The sequence below is a fragment of the Nymphalis io genome, chromosome 15 (genome assembly GCF_905147045.1).
Source record: "Nymphalis io chromosome 15, ilAglIoxx1.1, whole genome shotgun sequence".
Lineage (NCBI taxonomy): Eukaryota > Metazoa > Arthropoda > Insecta > Lepidoptera > Nymphalidae > Nymphalis > Nymphalis io.
The window spans coordinates 9,746,730-9,761,165 of record NC_065902.1 but is presented as its reverse complement, the minus strand read 5'-3'; the positions used below and the strand labels follow the sequence as shown (position 1 = coordinate 9,761,165).

The following is a 14,436-nucleotide window of genomic DNA, read 5'->3' as shown; positions in this document are numbered from 1 at the left end:
AGTGCATAAGTGTTTGAGCAAACACAGATGCACTATTTATTTTATCCAACTATGATACTTTAATATTCCGATAGGACAACACGTTCGGCACGACAGGAAAGAGTTCAGGTGCAGAACCAACAGCTTGACGTGGTTTCCAAGGCACGAGAGTGCATACACTTCCTACTTCCAGACTCTGGGCTGATACTAAGAATTTTCGACAGAAAAATCCGATAACTTTGCCCGACCTGTGGCTTGAACTTAGACCTCGGTATCTGCGGCCTTGTGGATATAATGGGTGGATAGCTATTATAACCAACGAGGCAATTAGTCAGAGATTCGTTGTATATCTGTTTTAAGCTTGCATCAAAAGTGTAACATTGCAAAAAAAATAAAAAAGCAGTGTAAAATAAAACGAAATATTTAAAATAAATTATTTTGCTTAGACGCTACAGTTCTACGATTCTCGAGATTAAAATCATACTGAAATTCATTTTACACGTTGCGATTTGGATATAAAGATAGATAGAAACAGAGTCGTTTCACAATTACTAAGCCAACGATACAGTTAATTTATAATTTTTTTATTAACAAATGGCAACACTATTTTTTTTAAATAGTCATGGTCACCCTGTTCTCATGTAATGACGTATAATGACTCCTTCTCGGTTACTAACCATCGAGAATACGTAAACTTTTTCGATTGATTGCATTCTTAAAATCGACTTAAGTTTTTGTTAATTGCTTACGATTGAGTTTTATTTGGTTTAAATTAGTTATTTAAAGAATTTTTAGTTTCGTTCTAAAATTTTGTATCTACTACCAATTTTTTGTAAGCAAAATAGAATTTCGTGAAATGAGTTAGTTATTTTAAGTGGACATTACGTAAGAAAATTGTTATTATTTTATCTTTTGTATATTTTATTTATTATCTATTTGTATTTTTTACTAAGTATGTAATTAAGGTTTTTTTTTAATGATTATGGCGCCTGAATTATGGCATACTAGACTACTCAAGAAGTTCTTCGGATTTACTTTTATTATGAGAATTGTTAAACAAAATTAAACAATAGCTTGTTTTAAAAGGCAATTTTAAAGCTTAATTATATGGATGATTATTCCGAGAAGCCTCTCTTTGCTTGGCCACGAAACGCGCGACAAATCATGAATATTGTTTAATTTTTATACATAATTACAAATAATATATGAAATTAATTTTATACTCTGTCCAATTAGTATTGACGATAAATAAAAAATAATAAACGCTTTTCCAAACCACACTAAATTATATTGTGGTCATTTTAAGACAGATTATTTATATAAAAAAGTTCATTCATCATTTGCACTATATATAATATACTTCTATTGATAGCTTTAATTGTTAACTTAAACTTAACTAATATATTATTAGTTAAGCCGCAAATATTCACTTTTATGCAACGAATATGAATTTGCGGGGCTGGGTTTTGAAACATTGGGTCCATGGTCGTCCGATACAAAAAGAAACATAAAATATATTTCTAAGAAACTGGTCCACACTTCTGGTGATCCAAGGCGCTTATTTAGCCCAAAGGCTGAGTCTAGCGGTGCAGAGAGGCAACAGTGCCAGCGTCTTTGGTACAATGCCACAGGACAATCTTTTAGACGGCGTGTTTCTGCTTTAAATTTGTAATGTGTATTTTGTTATTTTAATTTTAATTTTTTGTCATATTTATATAAATAATATAAAAATAAATGTGGAAATCGAACTCACAAATGATTATTAAACGTCTGAACTTACTATAATACAATTACAATAATAATTCCTTAACGAGGATTGTAACGTTACGTATAACGTAAGTCATAAAGCGTCTCTGTTTCTGCCCTTTCTAATAGTATTAATGAAAAAGTAAGGTTAAATGTTACTTCATTCAGATTAAACTACATAAACTAAACAGCAATGCTTAATTTAAAAAACAATAGTGTTGTAAAGTCTCACATTCCATTGCCCGTTCAAAACATACCTTTTATGTCCCAATGTGTAGAACGAACTATGCTAAAAATCGCTTTTTAGTAAGAGCATGTGACAATCATAATAAACGCTACACTAGTATAGATATATTTAACGAAAATTTATTTAAGTTCAAAGAAGCTCTAAAAAGCTGTATTTGTCAGTTACTTATCGTTTTTTTTTTTTTCTGTTTTAAATTATTTTTAATACTTTATTCATATATCTTAATAAATTGTTAAATAACTTGTTATCGTTAGGTTCACTCCATGTTTGTTTGTATAAGTGGAAACTTTGTTGGCTTAAGTGAAATTTATTTTGTTACTAAATTTTATGTATTATATTATGCTGTATGTTTCCCAAATAAATAAATAAATAAATTTCTCTGTTGCACACATACATATAAAAAATAAACTGAAATAAATAAAACAAAAAATGGCAGACCTTTCCCGATAAGGCAAACATGCCGCAATAGAATCGATAATATACATTTAATGAATATATTTTAAGAGAAAATGAAAGAACGTTATCGAAGCTTAGAACAAAATGAACTATTTCAAATAACGTATTAAAACTTAGCGCACGGTGTTTCGTTGCCTTACACGGTGCCGGTTCTGACTCAACAGGTTGCTTATCAGGGATCAGATAAGGGTAGAAATGGCTTTTGAGTAAACAATACGTCGAGATTTATGTTTTATGGGTGGCGCCGTCTGTCCGGTTTGAAGGGCTATTGTAGTTCAGAACGCTTTATTGATAACTTCTTTTGTTTTGTATGCGTGTCTAGACTTGTTTTATATTGTTCAGTGATGACTAATAAGGGCTTTTTAAAAATAATTTAAGGGCTTGTAATAATTAAAACGGATCATATCATTTTCAAATTATCATATTAAGCGTTACAACGTTATTTATAGAGGAAAAACGTCACCGCTCCATGATAATGGGACCCATAGGATTGTAAATGCTCCCAATAAATAACGTATCGGATTTATCAAGACAGGTACTGGATTAATTATTATTATTAATCATAATATTATAAAGCCGAGATGACCCAGTGGTAAGAACGCGTGAATCTTAACCGATGATCGTGGGTTTAAGCCCGGGCAAGCACCACTGTAAATTACATGTGCTTAATTTGTTATTATAATTCATCTCGTGCTTGAAGGTGAAGGAAAACGTCGTGAGAAAACCTGCATGTGTCGAATTTCACTGAAATTCTTCTACATGTATATTCCACCAACCCGCATTGGAGCAGCGAGGTGGAATAAGCTCCAAAAATTATTAATACTTCAACCTTATCAAAAATTTAAACATGAATAGGTTAGCGTGACTGACAAATGAGCCACCTGTTGATAAATTATTACTACCGACCATTAAAATTGGTGCTGTAAGAAATTTTAATTAAGTAAGGAAGTACTATATATTATGTCCCTTGTGCCTGTCTGGCCACTCACCCCTAAACCTAAACACAACAATACTCAGCAGTGCTATTTAGCGATGGAATAACAAAGCCCTACCACCAAATAATCAATTCAAACGTAACCGTCATATTAACTTACTTGCACTAAATAACTAACGCAAGATTTAGTTGCAGTTGTGTTCTTTTTTCACAAGAACCCATTGAATAAAACAAACAAATGCGATGATTAAAAAAAAATGAAGAGAGCTGGTCGGTATAAATTATACCCTTAGGAAAAGGAATTACAAACACCAGCCGTTCCAGTCGTTAATCAAGGTGGGACTAGAATCCAGTTTGGCGCTTAAATTCGATGCATCCCGAATAAATTAATGTTAATTTTAATTTTGCTTAATATAACTCTTTTTAGAAATGAGAAGCTCTTTTTTAGAAGTATCATTGTAATAAGGAGAAAAATCGGCAGAGAGGCTACTGCCAGCAATCTTTGTGAAAAAGAATTTGGCGGCCATTTTACTTTTCCTGACGTCTAGGACGGTCACGGTAGACGGTTAGTTACAAATATTAAAATATGAAATGTATTTAGTTTCAAATTTTAATCATCCTTAAAATAATAAAACAACGTGGGTAAATATTGCCGTAAAATCTGAAATAAGAAAACAAAAACTTACAGCATCTAAATTATGATGGGTTGCCGCTGTCCGTAATTATGGTTCTCAATTTTGTTGCGAAAACGATTTTTTATCTGGTCAGCTTTAAAAATTGGCAACAATCTGCCAATTTATTTGATAAAAAGATTTTCATGTATATATGTGATTTATTATTTATTATTTGTAAACATATATATTTTTAGTTCAACATATATACTTTTACTTCCACCAACCCGCATTGGAGCAGCGTGGTGGAATAAGCTCCAAACCCTCTCCTCAAAAGGGAGAGGAGGCCTTAGCTCAGGAGTGGGACATTCACAGGCTGTTACTGTACTGTACTGTATATTTTTAGTTTGATAAAGAAAAGAATTAAACTGACTTCAAATACAACAGAAGTGCACAGAATTACAGAATCAAATCAACCAAATATAGTTCTTTGTTTGTGTTGAAAAAATATTTCTAAGCACAAAACCTACCGCGTAAAATACTTGTACCTCATGTCTATTTGTTTTTTTTTTTTAATCTATACCAAAAGTGCACTGTTTGGTCGTTCAGCGGTGCAATTTACTTACTTACTTACTTAGTTTGTTCTTACAGAACGTAAACTTTTTCGTAATAGTTTAAATACGCCATCTCTTTCACACATAGACATAATGTACGTTTGTAGGTATAATTATATAAAAGGTGCTTAATAGAATAATGTCCAATAAAATCGACACATGATCCATAATACCCTGGTTAAACCACATCTTTCGTACTTAATTGAAGTATGGGGCAGTGCTGCCAAAAAAAAACTAGCTGACGTTCAACTTGTACAAAACAAAATTATCAAAATGCTCTTTAATTACCCATATTTTACTCCAATCATTAAAATCTACACCAAAACCAAAATAATTAATATTCGACAATTATATATTTACAATATTTGGCATCTTTATCAAAAAAACCCTTGAAAAAAGTGTCCGTACTAAAGTAACTTTTACTAAAATAAAACAATAGTCTAAATGCAGCACGCATGTCATTGTCCTACCTACGAACTATGGCAAAAAAATGATCACATTTGAAGGAGTGCAACTTTTAACAAAATACCCTCAAATATAAGAAATGTAAACTCGCTTATATAATTATATTTATATAATATAAATAATTATATAATATAAATAAAATACGAAACTCTTTGTGGGTTATTATTATAAATTGATTATTTATTTCTATTTTAAAACTTTGTACAAAATAAGTTCTAGACAAAACGAAGATTATTTATAATCTAATTATTCCTATTTTCGTGAGCGTCTGTGATTGGTTTACCACGTTTTGGGCCTTGTTTTGTTGTAGTTGTCGGTGTAGTAGTAGTAGTAGTAGTAGTAGTAGTAGTAGTTGTTGTTGGGGTAGTTGTTGTCGTCGGGGTCGTTGTTGTTGTTGGGGTCGTTGTGGTTGTTGGGGTCGTTGTTGTTGTCGGAGTCGTTGTTGTTATCGTGGTCGTAGTTGTTGTCGGGGTCGTAGTTGTTGTCGGGGTCGTAGTTGTTGTCGGGGTTGTAGTTGTTGTCGGGGTTGTAGTTGTGGTCGGAGTCGTTATCGTTGTTAATGTCATAGTTGATGCTTCAGTAGTTGTTGTTGTCGGTGTCGTCGTTGTTGTAGTAGGTGTCGTTTCTGTATCCGGAGGTAGCGCTGTTGGTGGTGGCGGAGGTGTAGTCGTCGTTGTTTTTGTAGTACTCGTTGTTGGCGTAGTCGTAGAAGGAACTTCATCCTTTGTTGTTGTCACTGTCGTTATTGGCGTGGTCGGTGTTTGAGTCGTTGTTGTCGTGGTCGTTGTGGTTGTTGCTTTTGTCGTCATCATTCTTGTGGATGTTCTCGCTAATACCGTTTCAATATGAGCTAACTTTTTTATATCATTTTTAGTGGTTCCTTGTAACATAACTTTTACAATGCTTAACGGTATCCAGTGTCCTGGCATGTCGGCTTCCACGGGATTAGCGATGAATACCAATGTGTCTTTTTTGGGATTTGGCCATTTTGCATCCAGTATTCCAAATTTGAAAATTGACATTACAATGATTTCCAAACATACCTTGTACATGTCAATCGTTGAATGTTAATAAATAAAGAGTAAGTTTCTGAAAATAAAAGGGTATAAGTACTTCCTTACACTGATCATTAGTGCCTTTAAACTTTGATGTTTTTTGTAAAACATATTTTATAGATCATGCCTTCATAGGTCATTTCAGTTTTAATACATAGCCACCAGACCAGCGTGGTGGAATAAGTTCCAAGCCTTCTCCTCAAAAAAGGAGAAGAGGCCTTAGCCCAGCAGTGGGACATTCACAGGCTGTTACTTATTCTTAGTAACACCCCGGAGTCTAGAACCGGCAGTCTACACTTCCGTGCCCCGCAAAGGACGTAAAGGCGGCTTGCCCATCCCATCGGAATGTGAGAATGAATATTATATTATACCGATTGCGTGTTTTCGCACATATTTATGCAATATATTATATATAATATGCAATATAGGAGTACACCATCAATAAACTATTACATAATTAATTATGAACGTTTATCAGCTATTTCATAGAAAAAAGGGGAAAAATACTTACTTTTTAATTTTTAGACTCGAAATCGTCAGTATGTTTATATTGGACATTGTTAGTTTGAAACACGTAATGTAACAAAAAACATTTCAATCGTTTACTATTCAACTGCTTAATGTTTAATTCGTCTTTCATTGAATTTGAAATTGAGCGTTACTTTTACTGTCGAACGACGGCCATAAAAATAAATGTTTTTTTTTTAAATATATTCTCATATTTTTTGTTACGTACATCAGTATAATACTAATGTGACATTTTTTAAATTTTCATTAATTACCTTTATTAGGCAGTTTCGAATACTCGTATGTAAAATAACGATAATTTGTTTGTATTGTAATATCTTTATTACTAGTCAAATATTTTTATGTTTGTATTGTTTGTTTATTTATTTGACTGCCTTGTTGGTCTAGTAGCTTCGTATAAGGCCGCAGACAAGGAGGTCCTGGGTTTGAGTCCCAGGTCGGGCCAATAAAAAGTTATTGGGTTTTTTTATCAGAAAATTCTCAGTAGCAGCCTGTAGTCTGGAAGTTGGAAGTGTCTACACTCCCGTGCTTCGGAAAGCACATAAAGCCGTTGGTCATGCGCCTGAACTCTTTCCGGTCGTGTCGGATTGCCGTCCCATCGGATTATGAGAGTTAGGGAATAGAGAGTGCACCTGTGTTTACGCACACACTTGTGCACTGTAATATCTCCTGCGCCAACTGCGCGTTTAATCTCTTTTGAGATCGTTATTATTGTTGTATTGGATATTATTATTTGATTATTATTAACTTTCATGCTTGTTATTAATAAAAATGTGAAAGGCGTTGGTCTAGTTACCAGTGGCTTAAGTGGCTAGTTAATATGATTACAAATCTTGACCTGAAATTCGAAACAAGGACGAGATAATAAAAAGTTACGGGGTTTTGTGAATAAAATTTTGGACAAGATGTTATTGTGTTTTTTTTAAAGTAGGTATATTATTTTTTTTTGGGCGTTTTTATTCCAATCAAGCTTGGAAAGATGGACTATGGTCTAACAAAATTTGGACTAACGCATATATCGTTGAATAGCATATTGGATAAATTTTTAATTCTAAATATTTTTTACTATATTTTGTTTTATTCTTAGCGAAGTAAGCGGCAACAGCTAGTAAGATAATAAATGTTTTATTATTATTTACTTGTATTTTATTGTTTTCATTCTTTTATCAATGTAATAAAGCGATGGCAAGTTTCTTATTTTGTAAAATTCAACAAGTTAAATTATTATTAGGACAGTACGCGAGAATTTTATAAAAGTTCAAAGTGAAAATTCAAAAGTACTTATAAAATAGTGCACTTGAATAAAAATACTTTGATTCAATTTGATTTGAAAGCACATGGAGTACTCCATAACACGAGAGGGGCAGTGGTCGCATATTTTTGAAATGATACCGTTTTCGTACCGTGCCAAAGGTGGCCACCGCAAAGGTTTTAGTGAGTAACAATCTCATGTACAATATAACCTGGAATACATCTGGAACCATCAATGGATTTTTTTTTTTTTTCACATACCGCCCTCTGATCCCAAGCTAAGCAGAACTTGTACTACCTTGGAACCAGACAACTGATATACTACTTTTCTTTTGTAAATACATACTTATATAGATAATTACACCCCGACTTAGGACAAACATACATGTTCATGCACACAAATCTCTGTCCTGGGTGGGAATCGAACCCACAACCATGTCAACCAGTCCGTTTATAAACTAAGTTATGTAAATACATATATTATAATTAACAAGAACACATTGTATACATTCACGAAAGGACAACAACAATAAGATTTTGAAACAAAAACAATTTTACAGCTTACGTACATTTAATATGTAAAACATTGGAAATAATAACAACAATAATATTATTCAGTCTTTAAGTATGTCACCGATCAACGTGTATGTCGTTCTGTTTTGTGAAATCGTAATCGCTAAGGGTAGTGAAGTTGTCCTCTATTGGAGGGAATACACAATCGAGATCAACGTACAATTGTTGTTGGACTGTCAGTTTCTCGACGATTTCGGTAAACGTTGGTCTGTCTTGGGCGTTTTCGGACCAACATTCGGTCATGAGTTGGTAGAGACGGGGCGAAGCGCGCGCTGGCTTTGGCAGCCGTCCTCCTTCTGACAAGAATTGGGGAACTTCTCGGTTGCTTAACTCAGCGTAAGGAAAGCCGCCTAGAAAAAGAGAGATAACGTTATAAGACTTGATATAAATAACAAATTGACTATATTTTGTCGTAAGATAATGAATGACGTTTTAAGCTTGTAAGAACGTACGTAAATAAATATATTTTGAATTTTAAAGGTAAAGACAAGATATATACATTTGTCCTTTTGTGTCACAACATGGATTAAAGTTATATTAAAAAATATATATGCTATATCCCTTGATGGTGTAAAACTTTAATATATACCCATAATTTTATTTGTTATAAATAGTTTTGTTTTGGTTTTCGATGCATCAATTTTGAACGCAATTGTTATTTATTTTATTTTCAATGTTGAGAAAGTTAGCAAATACAAATAGTCTATTTGCTTCTATATCGTCCTAATGCAAATAAAAAAAGTATATTCATATATTATTTAAAATAATTGAATAATATATTCATATATTTATTTATAATTTTATAATATTCATATATTAATTAAATCGGTTAAATATGCTTATTTAATAATTTATAATCAAAAATGTCATGTCAAATGGTAAGATGTTATGATGTTAACAAGATTTGATCAACGTATTCAAGTAGTTATAAGAAAGTCAAAATACCTAGAGTAGCAATCTCCCATAGCAAAACAGCGAAAGCCCAAACATCGCTTGCGCTCCAATATTTTGAGTTGTATATCGCCTCTGGAGCCAGCCATCTTAAGGGTACAGGACGGGATCGGGTGTGCACGTACACCCCAGAACGAGATAACCCAAAATCCGCAACCTTCAGAACTCCAGCGCCGTCGACTAGAATATTTCGGGCTGCAAGATCCCTGAAATAAAGTAAAACAAAGTACATATAAATGAGGCGAATAAATTACCAATTTAAACAGGCTTCAGATATAATATATAGAAAAATAAAGTTTGTTTCTAATAAATTATGTTATTAAGTCATTTGGAAACTAATTAAATATAATTAAGGAGGAGTAAATATAAGGAAGAAAGAAAAAAAAAATGACGATGAATCGTTAAGGGTAATGAAGATGGCCTCTTTTAGAAGAGAATACACAGTCGAGATCAGCGTATAATTGTTTTTGGACTGTTAGTTCATCGATCATTTCGGTAAACGTTGGTCTGTCTTGGGCAATATTCGGTCATGATAGAGACGGGGCGAATCTTGCATTAGCTTCGCTTTTGTAAAGAAATAGAGATCGCTCCTGACAATAGGTATGGTAATAATATAAAGCTGTTTGTTAATCCTACTTTCAACAATTGTACCGACAAATATGAGCTTGATTAGTCTTAGTAAAAAAAATATGATAGCTAATATTCCTATTTCACGTACAACCAAAATTATATACATTATAACACATCAATTAATTAAAACATTAAGCCTGCCACATATGCCAGCAAAATTTTAACTTCCAATTATATTAACAAGACGATTTAAAGTCTTAGCTTGAGGATATGAAAGTATTTTTTTTCTTTAAGCTCTAGCGGTCTTATTTGCTCAGCGGTTTGTGGATATCTCCTCTGAATTCGATAACCGAGCAACCGTTGCTTAGAGACGATTAACAAGCTGAATAGCTCTAAAGATTTTTAGTCGAGTATTTTACTTTTTAGTAGTTACCGATTTTCGAACTTTTTTATTTGAAAGTAGTTTAGAGCACTCGTTACAATGCCTTATTTTTGCGAAACGTTTATCCGATACGATTCGCGTGTCAAATACTATGCCAGTAACTGCTAACACTGCACAAAGTTGCAACTCAATGGATTAAACGATGTCGTTAATAGGGTTTGGCTCCACTTAAAAATAGGACTATGTAGCCCTAGTCCCAGTTTGAGGTGTGTTATACAACAATATTTGTCGAAATTACCGAAATTGTTGACATACAAGTTAATATGTATGAATGCCAATCATTCGTTTATTTAATAAAAAGTAATATTAATTCTAAATCGTAATTAATGTGTATTTGTTTCTATTTATTACAACATTTAAACCGAAATACAATAATACAAAGCTTTGCTTGGCGGTAGAATATTCGTAGAGGATGGTACCCATCCAGGCGAACCTTTGTAAAGCCCTAACACCGGCGAATAAAAACAGTATTAACGTATTTATAAAGTAATCTTTTTATAAACAGCGTAAGGATTACGGAACATTTTCCTTTTGTTTGCGTAACATGATTGTGCTCAGCGGTAAATCAAATATTTACTTCGGGAAAGCCGGGAACAGGAGCACACGGCTTTCTAAGAAAATATTGCCAAATTCTCGGGCTTCCCCCCAGGTAGGAATAGTTGCGTTGTTTTTTCAATTGAATAAATAAAATATATATATAAAAAATCATTTCTAAAATTCCTTTAATGAATTTAATTTCGAATATCAATAAAAATGGAAAAAATAAATTATATTGTCATGTAACTACACTATAATTTTCTTTAAGTATAATTATTTGAAAATACTTCATTGATAGAAATAAATTATTTATAATTTGGATATTCAAAGACATAGGTCACATAAAATTGTCTATACGATATATATTTTATTAATTTAATTTAATTATGTATTCCAAAATACAGAAAATTTACTGGAACGAGTTTGAATATAATATTATAATATAAATATAATATAAATAATATTAAAGAGAAGAATTAGTTTATATGGTGTTAATTAGTACACATGATTAGTATATTTTGAAGTCGCTATTTCTTCTGATTCCTATAGATACATAAACAAATAAAAACAGCAGATCTAATTCTTGAATCTAGGCAGGCTGCTTGGGGAAGACAGAAAACATCGCGATTCGTGAGTAAAACTTATACCCTACTCCAGTAGAAGTAAAGATAGACCTTAGATTTATATATTCCATGCGATTTACTAATAGCTCTGTTTTATTATAAACTACAAGCAGTTCTTGATTAATTTACGTTTATTTATAATACAACGATATTCCACTTAACTAGTTATAACTAAAGTGTTAGTTTAATTTCTAAAGTTCCGAATACGCGAATCCATAATATATTTCATAAATTATTCAAGATTTCGACCAAAGTTATTTATTTATCTTTATTCCTCTTGTTGTTAGAATAGGCTTTACATCGTCATAATACGATGACCCTACTTCAAGTATATCCAATATCTTATAATCCACAGCGGTGAGGTTTTTGTTTCAAACATTTTATTTAAGAAAAATAGGAAAAGAAAGTCATTATTGCTTACAATAAAATATAACGTCAAATCTTACCGGTGGGTGATGCCCCTTTCTTCTAAATGTTGCATACCTAGTGCTACTTGCAAAGCATATTCGCGCATCGTTGCGCTATCCAGCTGTAACGCTGGTTCAGCCACGTAGTGATCCTTGCTCTTTGTCTCATTAGCATCAATATATAGCTTGCCGTCTGAATTTTCACAAATTGGTGGATCGGAATCACTCAAGTTGGTATACTCCGCTGAGAAAAAAATAGCAATAACTTTAGAATATGTATTTGCATTACATTTTACTCGCCTGGCCCCAACAAAAATGAGTGATTAGTAAAAGTTTGTTAATATCAAAGTTAATTAATGAATCACTGTTTAATTTAATATTAATTTACAAAATACAAATAAATTATTTACTCTGCTAAAACTTCGGTTACCGAATATCAAATGGTTGTTACTGTTGTTTCACAATGAACTTGTATTTCTTGAATATTTAACTACTCATTTAATAATTTAGTGTATTTAAAAAGTCTTCTTCATACTAATAGTGTTATTTATGTTACGCGCCTACTGAAATATATTAGCAAAATACTGTTGAATATTTTTTTACCACAAAAATGACTAGGGACTTTGAAATTTATATAGATTGTCGCTATTTTTTTCAGGCAATGTATTATGTAACATACACTAAAACTACAGTTAAAACTGAAAAGATTACAGGCTTAAAAATCATACACCTGCGGTTCTACCACTTCGTCTATGATTCTAATTATTCTCACAACATATGTCTTGTCTTTAAAAGTAAATACATACTATCAGCTTCAGACGGGCGACCGTTGGGGCCACGTTCAGAAATTGATCCACTTGTTTTTTGTTCATCAATGTTTCGCCGTCCTCTTGCCGCTCGAAGTAGAGTGAGCAAGTCTCCTCTTGGAGCATGTTCTAAAAGCGCTATTAGTGGCGACCGCCGCGTGCAGCACGCTATCAGTCTGATGACATGTTTATGTGAGCCGACATGTTTCAACATGACTATTTCTCGAAGGAAGTCTTGCATCTCTTCCTCCGTGGCGTTATCTGTAAAGGATTTTTTTATTAATTTATAATATGTCACCTATATATTGCCTAACGATAATATAAAATCTAACAAATATGCTATGATGATAGGTTGTCATCACTAGCCATACAAATTGGCGCTTTGTGAAATATGAACATTTCCTTATATCGCCAATGCGCAACGAAATTATTTGTGCTGCTAATTACACTGGCTCACTCATCCTTCAAAACGGAACACAACAAAATAAGTATTGTTGTTTAACGGTAGAACAACTTGTTTGTGGGTGGTACCTACACTGAACCTGGATTTGTAGAGAACCATACCACCAAGTAAAATTCGCATATAAATAAATAGAAAGTCTATGTTGTCCTTAACTGAAATAGCTGGCAATTATTCTGTTTGTGACTGTTAACAAGTTTTAGAAAGTCACCACAGAACAGTAACCATTTTTTCTTATGTGGAGACTAACATTATGAGCTTAATTTATTACAGTGAAATTCGCCCTCTACGCTCAAGTATTTGTTTCAGTATATTTAATGAATAATGAAAATGTTTGGATATTAAATAATAATTATTAAGATTTAATTAAACGAAGAGTAAGCCTCTTAGAAAAGTTTTAATTAACGGAAAAGACTAAGCTGTACAAAAGTTCATTTATTTTATTATTAAAATGTATTAAATTTTAAAAAAGTGTTAATGATACTGACATTTCTTGCACTTGGTTTGGGCAAAATGTAATGTAATGTAGTTTAATGATTAACGATTTTGATTACAAATTATATCATCATCATCATGTGTTTATCAATAATCTGATTATATGCCCAAGTTTGTATTGTACTGATTAAATTATAAGAGGAAAATAAAATAACTTATCTAGTCTATCTCGTGAAGAAAAACATCGTGAGTGGTGGAATGAACTCCATACCTTTTCATCAGTAGAAGAGAAGTCCCAGCCGTGGGATGATTACATGTTTTTACTTTGCTTTTATTTAAATGTCATTAAAAAAAAGAACAAACAAATTCTCTTTTTTATCGCGAATTGCGATTGCTAGCTTAAAATGGCTTTCAGATGTAAATTCCTTTGCAAAATTAAAGGAACGACTGTTCACTAAGCTAACGAAAGTTATGGAGATGTAGTCACTGTATAAATAATATTCATACATTATATAACTATACTTATACCATGGAATTATAATTAAAATTAAAATAAACGTCAAAAGCGAAACAAGACAATTTAACCAGTCTAACGTGACTACCGGGATATTCGACTTTCATTTCCTAGACATCCTTATGTAATGATAATTGTAACAAGCGAAATTCATTAAGCGTTTACCTAAACCAGATTCCCGCCCGGCTTCCCCCGGATCAGTTAGAATATTTTCATGTTATGCGAATCAATC

General features: G+C 32.5%; 2 protein-coding genes across 4 annotated transcripts in view; both read right to left on the bottom strand.

Annotated features, from left to right (window-relative positions):
* Positions 1 to 5,201: 5,201 nt before the first annotated feature.
* Positions 5,202 to 6,791, bottom strand: LOC126773854 (uncharacterized). Its single transcript, XM_050495070.1, has 2 exons — positions 6,619 to 6,791; positions 5,202 to 6,141 (listed from the first exon to the last, which is right to left on the bottom strand). Exon 2 carries the CDS (start codon positions 6,102 to 6,104, stop codon positions 5,295 to 5,297), a length of 810 nt encoding a protein of 269 aa, XP_050351027.1. The 5' UTR covers positions 6,105 to 6,141; positions 6,619 to 6,791; the 3' UTR covers positions 5,202 to 5,294.
* A 1,592-nt stretch (positions 6,792 to 8,383) lies between these two features.
* The window catches only part of LOC126773779 (uncharacterized), a 142,009-nt gene continuing 135,956 nt past the window's right edge, over positions 8,384 to 14,436 (bottom strand). For all 3 annotated transcript variants that reach the window (XM_050494930.1, XM_050494929.1, XM_050494931.1), the window contains 4 exons: positions 12,796 to 13,056; positions 12,029 to 12,233; positions 9,405 to 9,616; positions 8,384 to 8,809 (listed from right to left, as the gene is read on the bottom strand). In XM_050494930.1, the coding sequence (XP_050350887.1) occupies positions 8,517 to 8,809; positions 9,405 to 9,616; positions 12,029 to 12,233; positions 12,796 to 13,056 (971 nt within the window). In that variant the 3' untranslated portion in view covers positions 8,384 to 8,516. The remainder of the gene's footprint in view (positions 8,810 to 9,404; positions 9,617 to 12,028; positions 12,234 to 12,795; positions 13,057 to 14,436) is intronic.

What these genes read in the sequence shown, in the direction of transcription:
- LOC126773854 (XM_050495070.1), bottom strand. Translation starts at nt 6,104, where the DNA reads ATGTACAAGGTATGTTTGGAAATCATTGTAATGTCAATTTTCAAATTT.